The 16,748-nt window shown below is 55.4% G+C and overlaps 1 protein-coding gene across 1 annotated transcript in view; it reads left to right on the forward strand.

Annotated features, from left to right (window-relative positions):
• MYO1F (myosin IF) overlaps nt 1–16,748 on the forward strand; it is a 55,327-nt gene that overhangs the window by 2,873 nt on the left and 35,706 nt on the right. The window contains exon 2 of the mRNA XM_065422328.1: nt 15,333–15,470. Within this exon, the coding sequence (XP_065278400.1) occupies nt 15,333–15,470 (138 nt within the window). The remainder of the gene's footprint in view (nt 1–15,332; nt 15,471–16,748) is intronic.

Below are 16,748 nucleotides of genomic sequence, written 5' to 3' on the forward strand. Positions count from 1 at the left end.
CAGCGTCCTCCTCCAGCGGGAGCAGCAAAGCTGGTCGTTATCCGCCAGTCCTTTCCTCGTTGATTTTGCCAGCAAGATCAGGAGCAGCCTTTTGGGGTTTTACAAGAATGTGGAGCCAAATAAAGGCTTGCAAGCCCCAAACTGCCCTGTTTAGCCCCAGCTCCAGCCCTGCTTCATTCACGTTTGACTCAGCCAGTTTGCCTGCCCGCCCTGGGAGTGAGCGTCTCTAGGTGGGAGAGGGGAGGCCCGACTCCACAGCCCAGTGCTGGGCCTCTCTCGCGAGGCTGCCGACAAGGGGGACAAGTGTGGGGCTCCCCTAGGAACTGCAGCGAGTTCACTCACACTTTGCACAGGTCGCCCAGAGCTGCGCGATGGTAACGGCTTTTAAACACTACTGCTCGGGGGTCAGGTCGGCACTGGCTGGAAAATAGACACACACACACACACACGTGTGTGCACACATCACATACACGCCACATATATACACGTGGGCACACGTACACGCACACACTTTGCAGGTCACCTTTAAAGTGCAAGTTCGCAGACTCTTGTAGACTGCAGCAAACAACATGGGCCACTGGCCCAAGGCCCAGGAGACCTGCAATGATTTGACGCTGACGCTTTTCCCTCGTCCCTCCCTGAGGCCAAGCATCAAATTGCCCCATGAGCATGTGATGAGCTGAACAACCCGCACTGCTACCTGTGAACGGCTCCGACAGCCCTGAGCCTCACACGGGTTACCGGGGTGTCCTCGGCACAGACAATGGACCAGCTTTTATGAGCATGGAATTCAAAGACTTTCTGAACAAAAATGGGATTAAATCTATTCAAACTTCCCCATCTCATCCAGCCTGCAGTGGCCTCGCAGAGAGAATCTTTTAAGAGGGGATAAAAAGATGATTTATGGCAGCTAGCTCTATTTCTTTGGAAATACAGAACCAGTCCTCTGAGTGCGCTGGCTGTGAGCCCACCTAGCTATCGATGGGCAGGAAGATAAGCGCTCGTGTGGATCTAATCCATCCCAGCCTGGAGAGGGAAATGCTAAGGCAACAAGATTTCCGAAAAAAGCAACAGGGGGTCCTGTGGCACCTCTCTGATACTTGACACCATGCAAGATTTCCGAAAACAGCCCTGTGCCTATTACGCTAAAGACAAAGAGCCGGGCCCAAAGGACATGGGCTGTACCCAACATTTCAATACAGCGTTGATTCCGGGTACCATCCTAGAGCAAATTGGCCCCTTGTCTTTTCAAGTCCAGTGAAGTGATGGTTGGATTGTAAGACACCCTCAGGAACAGAATGACACGCAAGGACCACGGCTTCTGCCCTTGGGTGGCGACCACCTGGAGGAGCTGAGGCCAGGAACAGATGCGGTTTTGCTGGGGATGCCCGAGATGGGGGTATCTACAGAACTGGTGGACCAGGAGCCTGGGGGAATTGGACCACTACTCCCCACTCCCCCAGAGAGGCGCTCCGCTGTGCAGGAGAGAAGAGCCCCTGGTTATTTATATGGCTACATCCGGGCTGTACATTAAGAGAGAAGGGATGCAGTAAAGTGGTCACCAGAGTATTATGGGCTGGAGCCAGGCTCCACCCCGCCCTGACTTCCCAGTTAGTTTCCCCCACTGTCCCAGTTAGTTTCCCCCACGGGGGGACGCAGACAGTAACATGTGCTGCCCATGCAGGGAGTGGCCCCTTTGCAAAGGGGGAGGAGCCCCAGGGAGCTCCCTGGCTGGGCCCTTATGAAAACCTGGCCCATTGTCTCCGCAGCAGGCAACACCTAGTGGGGCTGGGCGGGGACAGTAGGTTGTGATGTCACAAGTGGGCGGGGCTTCGCTAGGGGCTGCTTTAACAAGTAAATGAGCAGCTCCTGATTGAGCATGCTCAGAAGGGCTGTGGCTTTATTAGCGATTGCCATGTGGCTCTCACCCAGGATATGAGCAGCCCTAAACATCAGGGGGCTCGGCCTAAAGCCGGGCTCCCTGCTCCGGTGCCCGTGGTGTATTACTGCAACGAACTGGCTAGTGTGTGTGCACATACATGGCCCACTGCCCTTGAGCAGATGGATTAGAATGATTCAGCTGTGTGGCATAGGCCCCGTACTGCTTAAAGGAGATTCACCTGTAGCAGATGAGGCAGGGGCCTGTGCTTTTGAAGCTGGGGGATGTGAGTTCTGCCCTGGCTCGACTGCAGCGTGACACACGGCAACGCTTGGGAAGTGCTAGGCGGCCGTGGATTTGTTCCAGTTTTAGCCACGCCGTTTGATCAAGCGTGGTCCCAGCCGTGCTCCTGGCCTAGGACTCTGCGCAGGCGGGCGTCAGAGCGCAGCCGTCTCAGAGTTATCTCTGCGGCACACCCAGGGCAGCCATCGGTTCTGCAAACAGGAAGGGGAGGGCAAGAGGTAGGGCCAGTCAAAAATGATCCGGGAGATTTTGCTCCAACTTTGCCCAAGCAAGACAGTCGGTAACTAAGCCATAATCCGCTTGGGTCAGAGACCTCCCCGCCGGAGGCTCATTTCAGCCCAGACTCCATGGGAGTGGGAAAACAGCTGCTTACAGAGGAAATTGTTTTGTAATCTCAACTTCCAGCAGGCACTGCCCGGAGCCCCTCCAAAGCCATATGCTCGCCCGGCAGCCCGCTGCCAGCTGCCTCCCGAATGCCAGGCTGTTCGAGGACACTCCTGGGGAGCTATTCCTGCTCCACAGCCCGGCGATGGGTCCGTTCTGCCCCCCCCCCCCCCCAGGCATGGTGCCCAGTGGGTGCTTCCCCATCCCCAGTGCCAGTTCCCACAGGTAGACAGCACTTGCTCCCCCCTCCTCTTCACCACTCAGCTTCAAATGAGGAAGCGAGGGGGGGGAGGGGTGACAAAGGAAATCAGTCCTAGTTTTAGTTGCACTTTTGTCACTTGCTGCAGAAAAGCCAAGTCAGGCGAGACAGTGTCAGGGAGGGACCATGTTCCCTGATCCCCAGTGACAGGAGCCCAGAGCACCCCCTCCCAGAGAGCCCCACCCCACCCTGTCTCGGGGCTGCAGCAGGAAGAGCAGGACCCCCTGGCTGCAGGGACACCATGGTAAGTAGAAAAGATTGGATCCATGCTGCAAAGGCCAGGGCACTGCCCCCTGCTCTGCCGCTGTGGGGCATCACTGCACCCACTGGGGTCACTGCACCCTTCCCTGCTCTGCACCCACTGGGGTCACTGCACCTTGCCTTGCTCTGCACCCACTGGGGTCACTGCACCCTTCCCTGCCCCTGCATCCACTGGGGTCACTGCACCTTGCCTTGCTCTGCACCCACTGGGGTCACTGCACCCTTCCCTGCTCTGCACCCACTGGGGGCCACTGCTCCCTTCCCTGCCCTGCACCCACCGGGGGCCACTGCTCCCTTCCCTGCTCTGCACCCACTGGGGGTCACTGCACCCTTCCCTGCCCCTGCATCCACTGGGGTCACTGCACCTTGCCTTGCTCTGCACCCACTGGGGTCACTGCACCCTTCCCTGCCCCTGCATCCACTGGGGTCACTGCACCTTGCCTTGCTCTGCACCCACTGGGGTCACTGCACCCTTCCCTGCTCTGCACCCACCGGGGTCACTGCACCCTTCCCTGCCCCTGCACCCACTGGGGTCACTGCACCCTTCCCTGCCCCTGCACCCACTGGGGTCATTGCTCCCTCCCCCCCAAAATCTACCAAGGTGTCACTGCCTGCTGCCCCCCCCCCCCCGCCACTGTATCTCTAGCCCCTGCTTAGCACCTGCCATGCATCCCTGCCCCTGCTGCCCCCTTGCCCTGAACCCACCCACTCAAACATCTCTGCCCTGAGTTCCAGGGAGCACCTGGTCCCCGAGGGCCTGAAGTAACCTGGGTTCATGGCTGTGTGGGGAAGAGGGAGCTGGAAAGACTCCCAGAGGCCGGAGAAGCTGCAACCCCCCCCCCACCATCCCACACACAGGAAGGTGGGGGCTGCACAAACCCCTCCCTCTTCCCAGTAACGCCCTGGGGCTGCCAGGTGAGCCCCTGTGGGGCTGGGGCTGAACGAGAATTAACATCCCTGCCTCGTCCAGGGCCGAGGGGCGGGACAGGGAAGCGGGGGGTGCTGGGGAGCCCAACGGGCTGGATGCTGACAGCAGGGGGGGATGTGCTGCTGCCAGGCCTCACGCTGGCTTGTTCCTTATCCGGGGCTGTTGTTCAGCTGGATTCTCACCCGCGGCTGCCTGGGGGGGGGCTGGCTGTGGGGGGCTGTTTGCGCTGGGGGTGAGGGGGCTAGGGGCTGATGGCGATGGAGGGGTTCAGGCAACGTGGTGAGGTTATGGAAGGTGCTTTTGAATTCCCTGCCCCTGCCCACCAGGGCCCGCGAGCTACCCAGGCTGCTGGGGAGCCCCTGACGTGCTGGCCTTTGGCTTTTCAACAGCACAGTCATCTCCAAGCCAGGGGCAGCTCCAGGCACCAGTGCACCAAGCACGTGCCTGGGGCGTCAAGCCGCGGGGGGCGGCCTGCCGGTCGCCGTGAGGGCAGCAGTCAGGCTGCCTTCGGTGGCATGCCTGCGGGAGGTCTGCCGGTCCCGCGGTTTCGGCGGCAATTTGGCGGCAGGTACGCCGAAGCCGCGTTACCAGCGGACCGCCCGCAGGCATGCCGCCGAAGGCATGAACGTTGTAGCTCTTTGCCCAGCTATTGGGCATCACAACACGACCGAGAGGGAGTTCAGTGTCGCCCTCCAGTGACACAGATGGGAAGGCCAAGGCAGGGAACGCCGAATGGCCTGACTCCGAAAAAGACGTGGGGGCGTAGGAGAGAGAATCAGCAGGACATGATGTGGTGCTCTGGCCGGAAGGGCTAATGCGATCCTTGGATGCATAAACCGGGGAGTCTGGCGTGGTAGGCAGGAGGTTATTTTCCCTCTGTGTTTGACACTGGTGCGACCGTTGCTGGAACAGTCCGTCCAGTTCTGGTGCCCACAATTCAAGAAGGCTGGTGAGAAATTGGAGAGGGGTCAGAGAAGAGCAGAGAGAATGACTGAAGGATTAGACACGTGCCTTATAGTGACACATGCCAGGAGCTCAATCTATTCAGTTTAACAAAGAGAAAGTAAAGGGCTGACTGGATCACAGCCTACAGGACCTGGGGGAACCCAGGTCTTCTGATCCCTAGGCCTGTATTTTAGCCTCAAGACCATCTCTCAAGGCTCTGACCAGTTGCCATCACCAAGGAGCCCATGACACTTTTTGGAGGAGTAGAATTTGTAGGCAAAATTCCAGCTTGGATAATCCCATTCTGCCTCCCCAGGACGGGACACAGCAGCAAGTGTGAATGCAGAGGGGAGCGCGCGACCGATGCTGAGGCAGGGGCAGGCCCTGTCTCTCGGGGGGACCAGAGGGCCCATCCCCACGGTATCCACGCGCCAGGGAAGCTCAGACCTTTTCCCAGCGCCGCATTCTTTGGGCCTGGTTGTCCCCCGCCGGGCACCTTGTGCTGCACCAGCGAGGGTGACGTGAGGTGCCGGCAGGGAGGCCATCAGGCCCAAAGACTGGCGAGATGAGAAAAGGCCTATGCGACCCCCCTGATCCCCTGTGTGGGGAGCAGTGCGAGACTTGCCCCTATAGCAAGGCCTTTGGCTTCTCTGGTTTTAAACGACCCCTATGATGGGGCTTCCTGCCTTCCCTCCCCCCCCCCCCCCCCCCCCCCCGCCAGCCTGGCTGGTCTCAACTGAAAATAGTTCTGAGTTCTCAGGAGCCCCTGAATCGGTGAGATGCCAGCTGCCTCTGTCCCAGTGTCTGCGCAGAGCTGAATCTGCCCCTGGGTGCCTGTTCTCAGAGCCGGTTAAATACAGACAGCGTGAGGATGGCTCTCAGGCATGGTGAGAAGGTGTTACCAAAAAACCCCCCCGAACAATAGCAGCAGACGCACGGTACACCTTCTCAGAGTGTCGTTGCGGTCAGGCTGATACTAGCGGGACTCCTTGCCCAAGATATCGGCTCCCTCTGTGTCTTCCATCCTTCCCTTCTCCTGGCCCTGCAGAGTCGGGGGGGGGAGCGACCCAGAGGCTATTCCAGCCCCCACAATAGCGAGGAGATCATGGCTGCTCCGATGCTCCCCCCTCCTCTCTGAGCATCTCAAGGCACGTCACATAGCTCTCCCGCCCCGGCAAGGCGAGTCAGGGGTATCAGCCCCCTTTTGCAAATGAGGAAACTGAGGCACGACGCTGTTGTGTGACTAGCTGAAGGCCGTACAAGACGTCTATAGCAGAGCTGGGAACTGGGCATTTGACGGCCCCCTCTGTGCTCTCACCTCAAGTTTACTCATCCTTCCTGTCACTCGTACTCACGCAAGTGGCAGATAGAACACAGCTGGGTTCTCCAGTCCTAGGTGGGGTTTTGTGCCGGGGCAGTTGGACACCCCGTCCCCATTTGATTGGTTTTGATTTCCTGCCTGGTAATGCACTATCCCCTTCTCGGTCTTTTGAGTAGTTCAGGGGGTACTAAGGCTCCGGCTGCCCCTCTTTCGGAAGTGAGCCTTTGCCCTGTTTTGCGCTGTCTGTTTTTCCTGCTTGCTTTCCTGACTGGAATTGCACTTTGAAGCAAGGCTGAGATGGTGTTTAAGATCGCTGGGGACGTTGTGTTGGATACTGTGTCAGATCTTTATCTGTGCAAAATATCTGAGCCGTTGCGGGGTGGGTAGGCAGTTAGCAAATACAAGTGCCGGTGGCAGCCAGTGATGAAGCCTCACTTGTCAGACTAGGGCACAAACAAGTGGGGCTAGAACCCCCACTGCCCTGCGTAGCGTATCGTCGATTTAGCAGTATTTGACACCCTCTGCGTCCTGTTGTGAACGGCTGGCTGCACAAGGTGCAGCGTAATGGGGAATCGGGCCCTAGGTTTCGTTATTAGTGTGCCCTCATCGCAGCTAACAGACGAGTAGCAGCCACTAGACTCACACCTAAAGCCCGCTCGTCCGCGAGGGTGTTGGATGAATGGCTGAGAGTTAAAGCCAGACAAACTCACAGGAGAAATAAGGCACAGAAATAAGCGAGGGTGATTAACCAACGGGACACGCTACGAAGGGACGGGGCGGCTCTATGTATTTTGCCGCCCCAAGCACGGCAGGCTGGCAGCCTTCAGCGGCATGCCTGCGGGAGGTCCGCTGGTAACGCGGATTCGACGGCATGCCTGCGGGAGGTCCGCCGGTCCCGCGCCTTTGGCGTATCTGCCGCCGAATTGCCGCCAAAACCACGGGACCAGCAGACCTCTCGCAGGCATGCCGCCGAAGACAGCCTGACTGCCGCCCTCACAGCGACCGGCAGGCCGCCCCCCGCAGCTTGCCGCCCCAGGCACGTGCTTGGTGCGCTGGTGCCTGGAGCCGCCCCTGCCAAGGGAAGTGGTGGATTCTCCATCTCTTCAGATCCAGACTGGCTGCTTTGCCGGAAGTTGTGTATTAGTCAAACACACGTTACTGGGCTCAGTGCAGGGGTAATTGGGTGACATGGAACGGCCTGTGTGATACAGGTGCTTAGAGAAGATGATCTAATGATCCCTTCTGGCCTTACAAAATCTGTAAATCTGGTCTAGACTCATTGGGCTGGGTGAATGCAGGAAGGCACCTGCAGTCGGGCTGGGATGACACTAAACCTACAAACTGTCTCCCAGTTAAATGAGGCGGTTTCAGAGAGAAATAACAGCAGAAGAGAGAGAAATTAAGAGGCTAAATTCCATCACCTGGTACATTGTGTTGTCATTTGCGCCAGTACAAGGTGGGCGTGAAACACAACCTCTCCCAATCATTGGAACGTCAAATCAGACCCCCTGGCTTCAAGCCAAGGGTCCTTGACTCAGGTCCTCAAAGGTACTTAGGTTCCTAACTTCCATTGAAATCAGCAGCGGCTTGGGGCCCTAGTAATTACAAATACCAGTGGGAGGCCAGGCCAGCCCCTGGGAACCTTACAGGAAGCGGAACCTTTTCTAATTCGAGTGATGATCACAATTATCGATACTTATGTATTTGTATTGCAGTCGTGTCTCGGCGCCCCAGTCATGGACCAGGACCCCGTGGTGCTAGGCGCTGTACACAGAACTAAAAGACAGTCCCTGCCCCAAAGAGCTTGGTCTCTGAGTCACGTCCAGGGATCTGAAAGGCCCCCGCTGTTGAGAACGTAGAGGAAAAGGACCCTGGTCGGGCATTTTCTGACCCCTGGCAGTGAGGGCTGAACCCCTCGCCTCCCGCGGGAGGGGGGCTGCATGTATGTGACTGTCTCACTGAAATCATCTGAAATGCTGCAGGCAACACTTTCAAGCCCTGGTTCTTGAGTTCTGGGATTTTGCAAGAGGCTGGGCCTGAGGTTTGTGCTGCGACCACAGGGTGCTACTGAGGAAGGAAAAGGGGAACTGGGGGCTAACAGTTGTGAAAACAAACTCACTTATTGCCCCCTTCTTGGCTGATAGTTACTTAAGTTTGCCAGTAAGGAGGCTGGAACTAGAGCCTGGGTCTCCTGTCAGCTAGCCCTATGCTTGAAGCCCTAGCCCAGAACTGCCTTCTGGCCAGTCAGAGAGCTAGCTAGCCTCCAGCCGTGAGCATGTGAGTTCCCTCAGCAGGCCTAGCTAGCATGGAAGGGCTTCCCTTCACTCTGCGGCTTTATTGTGAAGAATGAGTCAGACACACAAACTTGTGTTCACAGGTTTCATTGGCAGGGGTCAGTGTGGGACAGGGTGGGCGTGCAGCTAGTGGTCAGCACTGCAGCCTGCGCATCACACGTTCCAGACTCTGCCATGGATGTGACACCTTGGGTGCGTGACTTGCAGTGTGACCTCCCTGTGCCTCGGTCCCCCCACCCGTAAAAGGGGGTACCCTGCCTCACAGGGTACGGTGAGGCCTAATTCACACGGACTTGTAGAGGAGACGTTGAGCTCTTCCAACGGAAGGTGCTGTAGAAGTGCTGTCATGGGCACAATTCCTGCTCCCGCTGAAGCCAGTGACAAAACTCTCATTGAACTAAACGGGACCAGGATTGTCCCATTGCGGCTGTTTATTGAGGCACATTAACTCCATCAAGTTTGGTCAAGAAACAGTAAGTTGTCTATAGCTAAGGTGAGAACCAGCCATCTGTCTGGAGTCCCACAGTGCCAAGTGCATGGCTGAAATGGATTATTAGAGCATAAGAGAGTATTATTGATCAAAAGCCTGTTTGTGATACAGGAAATTAACTATTTGCCTTAACCCTTTAATGCAGCAAGCTCAGGATGCCCACACCAGATAACACCACTGGCCTGCCTAGTCTGACCAGTATCCTGGCTCTGGTAATGGCCAATCCCAGAGATCTGAGAGGAAGGCCAGAAAGCCCCATAATGCATCTGGCTTTGCGAATGGCTGTGCATGGAAGAACAATCCCTTCCTGACCTTTGTCAGGACCAGCTGACCATGCCCTGAAGCATGAGGCTCGATTAGCCCCTTGCTTCGCTTGCACAATTATAAATGCTACGAATAGTCATACAACAGTCTGGCTAATAATAGCATACCAGGAAAACAGCATGATTAATCTGAACGATGATCCCATCTTCACTGGGTTTCTTTTTGAACGTCTCACTAGGAAGAAAGAGAATGGGTGATGGAGGAACTCAAACAAGGAACTAGAGAAAGAGGGAAGAACAGGCTGAGTTCTCGAAGTGTCTCTCAAAATCCTGCCTACACAGAGTCCTGCCTGCTAAGGATCCCTGCTCACAAGCAGCAACCCTGTGACAGTTCCGTCTAGCAAGAGTTTTGTGCCCCGGGTACCCGGAGGGAGGTGGAGTTGGGTTTATATGGAATAACAGCATTTTTTTTCCTCAGGCTTCCCTTTGCATGACTCGGCTTCACGGCTGGTATTAGAGCCCAACGGCAGGGCCTGCGGCTAGTAAGAGATGTGGCTGGGGTCACTGGGAGGCGCTGTTTGGTGGCCTCCGTCTGTCTCCACCTAGGGACTGTAACATTTCCTCCTCCCTCACGCCCCCCCCCCGACCTCTCAGGCCTAAGGACAGGAGGGGGCCACGGTCATCCCCACTGACGTCAGCACAGCTACGGCAGGGCTGAACTTGGCCCATGACGTCACATACTCTTGGGCCCTTGCTATCCTAATCTGTTCTAGATAGGTTCTTACTCTGTGCTCACCTCTGTATCCGAGCACCTTCCAGTCATGTATTAAGCAATTAAACAGGGTTCAAAAAAGAACTAGATACATTCATGGAGGACAGGTTCATCGATGGCTATTAGCCAGGATGGGCAGGGATGGTGTCCCAAGCCTCTGTTTGCCAGAAGCTGGGAATGGGCGACAGGAGATGGATCACTTGATGATTCCCTGTTCTGTTCATTCCCTCTGGGGCACCCGGCATTGGCCACTGTCAGAAGACAGGACACTGGGTTAGATGGACCTTTGGTCTGACCCAGTCTGGCCGTTCTTATGACCAGCATCTGCCAGATGTTGGTTTGTCTCTTGTCCTCTCCCCAAAAGATGCATGTGCAGTGGAGTGTCTAGTTTTTTTGGTAGGGTTTAGGGTTGTTGTTGTTTATAACTCTGTCTGGTGCTATGTGGTTATGTTGGAGAAGGCAAGGGCAAAGAAAGGTGCCTTGCACTTGGAACGGGAGGTGGGGAGCTTTGCGATGGGCCTTGGTTTCTGGGGGAGTTCATCCCACAGTCTCAGGCCAGCCCCCGCGAAAGCTCTGTCTGCTGCACGAATCAGCTGTGCCCTTATTGTAGAGCATTCCATTGGGCTGGAGGGGTGCAAGGTACCACCATTGTCAACTTTAAGTCTTCATCCTGCAGCTTTAGGCACTTTCAGATGGCCTGGGCCCAAGCTGTGACGTGCTTTGAAGATAAGCGTTGAGACCTTGAAGTTGATTTAAAATTCTGCGAGGAGCCAATGCAGAAAGCAGAGGATAGGTGTGATGAGCTGACAGTGGCATGTGTTGCTGCAGCCTTCTATACTAGCAGCTGGCGCTTCCTAAATACCGAAGGCTTCATGTCCACGGCTGCGTCCAGCCGAGTAGCGTCTGCTGGCCCACACGGCAGATGACACCGTGGAGAAGGTACAGGAATGACAAGGACGGGAAATGGGCTGATCCGCACAAGTGGATGCGACCTCATCAGAGAATGCCTGAAACCTGCTGGTCTGGCGAGGTCCGGCTGCACAGGAGCGGTACATGTGACAGAGGAGGGGACAAAGGGAGGAGGTGTTTTCCTGTGTGAATCCGCTGGGAGAGGCTGGATGCTTGGGCCAGATTTATATTAGTATGTGGCACAATCTGAAACCATGAGTCCAAAATCAGCTCTGTGGCTCCAGGAGAGAGAGGAAAACAAAGCAAAAGAGGAAGAGAAGAAAAAGGGGAAGTGGAAGAAACAACTGGCTGACGGGAGAAGTGAAAGCTGGTGCTGATGCACGTCAAGTGAAAAAAGGAAATTCTGGAGCAGCAGCAACATGCAGACGATTCACTGAGCTAGGGACTGCCGGATGGGCAGGGCCTGATGAAAGGCTCCTGCTTTGAGGGAAACATAGTGAAATTCACTAGAGCAATGAACTGGGCTGGAAAGGAAGAGACAGGCTAGGAGTGACCAAAGCAGGGTCAGCCTTGAAAGAAATAAATGGTTGTACTTTCTACAGCTCCGCCCTGATACCAAACTCCTCCCACATGCCCAGCACGACCACCATGTGATACCAAAACAAGATTGTTATTCACAGTGGGTTGAGCAGCCCATCACACCATAATAACCTGGATTCTTTCTTGTCTGCTTTGACCAGGTTCTAAGTGATGAACAAAGTTGATATTTAAATTGTCATTATTAAGTTTCAGAGTTAACACTCTATTAAGATAACCTCTTTCAGAGCTGTTGTTTCAGTCTGCCTGCAGACTCAGGCAGGCATCATTGCATTAGTTTACACTCGGGTCACCCTCTGGAAGGTTTTCTTTGCTGCCTTAAGTATTAGATACTTTTTTTTTTTTAATGAAAGCTTAGCACAAAATGGCAGCCACCAAGGGAAACTAACTTGGCACAACCCAGCTCATTCTGATCCCCTTTGCATAGCCTGGAAAGTCCTAAACCCCAGGCCACAGCTTCCCTCCCAACCAGCTGCCATGAGAGTACAGAGATAGACAACCTCAGAAGACTTCCTCCATGATACACTGAAAAACAGAAACAAGCAATTCCTACTCATCTCTCACAGAGAGGAAATTATTCATTATACTTATTAATGTTTCTGTACTGGAGGAGCACCAAGAGGCCATGGCCTCATTGTACTGAGCACTGTACCAACAGATAACACAAAGCCCCAAAGCACTTCCAATCTAAGACGCAGATGCAGAACAGTGTTTACACTCCTAACTTCTAGTTCTATGATTCTGTGACGTCAGTGGGAGTTACGAGGCTCAAACCCTTTGGGAATCTGGGCCCCAGTGTCACAGGGAGATTGGTTCCTTTAAGAGGGAACAGGTCCGGTTCACCTGCGACTCATTGGCTGCCTCCCATTGGGGCCTGATAGGGGGCACCTGGCTGCTATAAAGAGCCATGCGGCCGTTCAGGGAGAGTCACAGAACTATAGAACAGTTGGCTGGACGGACTCTCGGGAGGTCGTCTAGTCCAGCCCCCTGCACTGTGGCAGGGCCAAGCAAACCTAGACCATCCCTGATGGGTTTGTCCCACCTGTTCTTAAAAATCTCTGGTGACGGGGATTCCACACCCTCCCTTGGGAGCCCGTTCCAGAGCTTCACTCCCCTAGAGTTAGAAAGTTGCTCCTGTCGTCTAACCTAAGTCTCCCTTGCTGCAGATGGAGTCCTTGCTTCTTGTCCTGGCTTCCATGGCCATGGAGAACAATTGATCACCGTCCTCTTTCACCCTTAGCATGTTTGAAGACTTATCAGGTCCCCTCTCGGTCTTCTTTTCTACCCCTAGCGGGGAGTGGAGGAACATGTGGGGGGCAAGCAGCAAGGCCAGCCCTGCGCAGGAGGGAAGGCTCAGGAGAATGGCTCGGGGTGGCCGCAGGCGGGCAGCAGGGGGGCTTGGACCACCTCACGCGCAGAGGGGGAGAGGGGGGCCTTAGAGCCCAGTACGGGCAGGCGACAGGTGGGCTCAGGCCACCTTGTGCAAGGGGGGAGAGGAGGGCCTCAGGGTGGCCCAGTGTGTGCCGGGGGAGAGGAGGACCTCGGGTGAGCCCCATGCGGGCGAGAGGCAGGGAGGACTCAGGACAGCCTCCATGCGGGGGGCACTTCGGGCCAGACCCATGGGGGTGTCCTGTTTTCCCTTTGGGAAAATATGGTCACCCTAGTGGGGGGGTGGGTCCCTGAAGAGAGTGGCAGGGACCTGGGAGAGCAGGAGTTGGAAGCTCCTGGGAGGGAAGAGGAGCTGGTGTGACAGACCTGGGGAACCCCACTAGGTGGAAGAGTTCTGCGGGGAAGAACCGGCTCAGCACGAGGGTGACCCCGCAGGGGGATCTGCCGGCGGAGGGGCCAGGGGCGTGGAACTCTGTTGGAAGCCTGCTCAAAGGAGCCCTGAGGCGAGAGTTGTAGGGGAACAGTCATAAGAAGTGTGGTCAAAGGCCAGTGGTGCGGAAGCCCCGGAACAGGAGCGTGGGAACTGTGAGGCGGGGTTTGTTCACTCTTGGGTGGAAGGCCGTGAGAATGGGACCTGGAAGAATGACGGAGGAACTGGGTGCAACGCAGCTGGACAAGGCTTTGGGGTTAGGGTGACCAGACAGCAAGTGTGAAAAATCAGGATGGGGGTGGGGGGAGGGTAACAGGTGCCTGTATAAGACAAAGCCCCAAATATCAGGACTGTCCCTATAAAACCCCCATTTGGGATTGATGAACTGTCTTACGCTGAGAGAGCTGCTGAAGCTTGCAGTTATAAACTATGCCTAGGAGTGGGCCTGTCATCGAATCATAGAATCTCAGGGTTGGAAGGGACCTCCGGAGGTCATCTAGTCCAACCCCCTGCTCAAAGCAGGACCAATCCCCAACTAAATCACTGGACTTGGAGGAGGACATATTTCCTTTCCCAAACAGGTGAGATGGCTGGTGATTGGGTCCATAGGGAGAGAATGGGCAGCTCAGTCGGCCCCAGTGACAAGGGGAAACTGAGGCAGGGCTCATCCTTTGCACTGTGGCTGGCTGCCGGGCGTGCCCTGGTGAGGGGTGAGATCTATTACACCATGTTGGAGTCAAGAGACAACTGGTGGAGTCAGACAGATATGGGATGTGGGGGAGCACAGGCCATTGGTGCTGTACAGAGAAGCATTCTTGTCTGTGAGCTTCGTTTTTGATCGTGTAGTGGGTGAGATTTGTACACAGCACCTCCGGCTTGCGGCCCAGCAGGATGGAAGTGGGCTATAGCCAAGGTTGCTGCCTGGCCAGGTTTTCCCAGGATTGTCTGGTTTTTGAGGTATTGTCCCAGGAAATCTGTCAGGGGCTCAGTACACGCTGCCTGTTGGCCAGCTTGATGGGTCCGGGCTCATCCCAGTGTCCTGGTGTTTTGTACCTCAGAGGTGGCAACACCAGCTAAAGCGTAAACTGCAGTTGCTTCCTCCTGACTTTGGACTGCTATGGGGGCCAAAACGAGGCGGCTTTGTGAGGCTGGGCCTCCCCAGCTTGTGATTCGCAGGAGGGGAAGGAGGCTCTGGTCCCGGGACGTCCTGGGAGTTCAGATTCTGCAGAACATGGCAAAGCCTGCACCCCAAACAGGCCTCTGCTTTTTCCTTCTCCCCCACACCCGCCCAACCCTCATTCATTTCCCCAGAGGAGCCTTTTGAGCTTTTCTGATGATGTTTCGCAGCAGGCCCCAAAAGCGATGTGTCCAACCAGCGCTGCTTGCGTGATACGGGCTAGTGCCAAATGTCAGGCCAATCTTTGCAAGGCCATGCAGGCGGGGCGGGGGGGATGGGAGTGGAGGAGTGTGTGGGGCGGGGGGGGGGGATAACAGTACTTGCTTTAAATTAAGGGACAAATTCTCTGCTCTTGCAAATTGGTGCCGCTCCATTGACTTTGCTGCAGCTGCCCTCTGTTTTACTAGCAGAGACTTTCGCTTTTCATATCTTCTAAATGAGTTCGAGCCATAAATAACAGTGACACTTTGCTCTTATGTAACTCCTGGGATCTGAAAGCACCTTATAAAGGGGCCTGAGCATTATTATTCCCATGTTACAGATGGGGAAACTGAGGTACAGAGGTCACATGGTGAGTCAGTGGCTGAGCAAGGAGCGGACACACACACACACACACACACACCCGGGCCCTGACTCACAGACCCGAGTCCTAGCCACTGGACCGCGCTGCTTTCTGGAAAGCATTTCCTTTGCGTTGCTGTATGCAGTAATTCTCCCCCATCTCTCCACAGGGCAGCAAGGAGCGGTTTCACTGGCAGAGCCACAATGTCAAGCAGAGCGGAGTGGATGACATGGTCCTGCTCTCCAAAATCTCCGAGGATGCTATTGTGGAAAATCTTAAAAAGCGCTTCATGGATGATTACATCTTCGTATCCTTTCCAGGGGCCGCGCTCGGGGCACTGGGGCATCTCATAGAAACCAAAACAGGCCACACCTGGGGCAGCAGGGCTGCACCCGAGTGCCTTTCAGTGGAATAGTTCTGGGGTCTGTTCTGGCAATTCTAGGTTTGCCCTTTACGGGCGGGTCTAGCGGTATCCCTGTAAAGGGGGCGAGGCCAGGCTCTTGTATCAGCAATGTCCTTCCAAGGTTGGAGATACAGGGGGGAAATAGTCCCCAATTGTCTTGTCATAGGAGGCGTAGGGATATCTCCTGTGAGCCTCTGAACAATACTCAGCAGTGGATGCAGGCACTCTCAGACGCAGCCACAAAACCAGATGCCTGTCTCAGGCTAGGTCTACACTACCCGCCTGAATCGGCAGGTAGAAATCGATCTCTTGGGGATCGACTTATCGCGTCTCGTCAGGACGCGACAATCGATCCCCGAATCGACGCGCTTACTCCACCAGCGGAGGTGGGAGTAAGCGCCGTCGACTGGGAGCCGTGGCAGTCGATATTGCCACTGTCCTCACAACAGGGTAAGTCGGATCTGATACGTCGAATTCAGCTACGCTATTCGCGTAGCTGAATTTGCGTATCTTAAATCAACCCCCCCCTGTAGTGTAGATGTAGCCTCAATCCGTGTATGGAAGCTCCTGCTTTTCGCATAGGAAGGCTGGAGAAGCAATGACACCTGGGGTTTCTGAAAGGCTGAACGGACCAGTGTGGACTCCCTCTGGGCCACTAGGGGCAGAATTTTCCGGCGCTCAAAATCGGGTCCAGAATTTCAAACGAAGTCAGCTCCCATTTACGCATCAAAACAAGCGCTTGGATTTTCAAAAGAGCTTTGCCCATTGGGTGCTGAGCTCACTTGAAAATGTGCCGGGGAGTGTCTCAGTGGGTGTTGCTGGGTGCGAAGTGCTTCTGAAATTCCAGCCCTGAGGTCTTTTGATATTTTGGCCTTCAGTGTTAGCAATCGGGCCAGGCGCCCTTGGAAAGCTCATTTCCCCCAGATCCGCAGGACGGGCTCAGTCGGACCCGGGGCCTCTGTCGGACCCATGGCCTCCGTGTCATGATGATCTGGGGGAAGGGATGTGGACAAATTGGAGAGAGTCCAGCGGAGGGCAACGAAAATAATTAGGGGGCTGGGGCACATGACTTACGAGGAGAGGCTGAAGGAACTGGGATTGTTTAGTCTGCAGAAGAGAAGAATGAGGGGGGATTTGATAGCTGCTTTCAACTACCTGGAGGGGGGGTCCAAAGAGGATGGA

This window comes from Emys orbicularis, chromosome 24 (genome assembly GCF_028017835.1).
Source record: "Emys orbicularis isolate rEmyOrb1 chromosome 24, rEmyOrb1.hap1, whole genome shotgun sequence".
In the NCBI taxonomy this organism is placed as follows: domain Eukaryota; kingdom Metazoa; phylum Chordata; order Testudines; family Emydidae; genus Emys; species Emys orbicularis.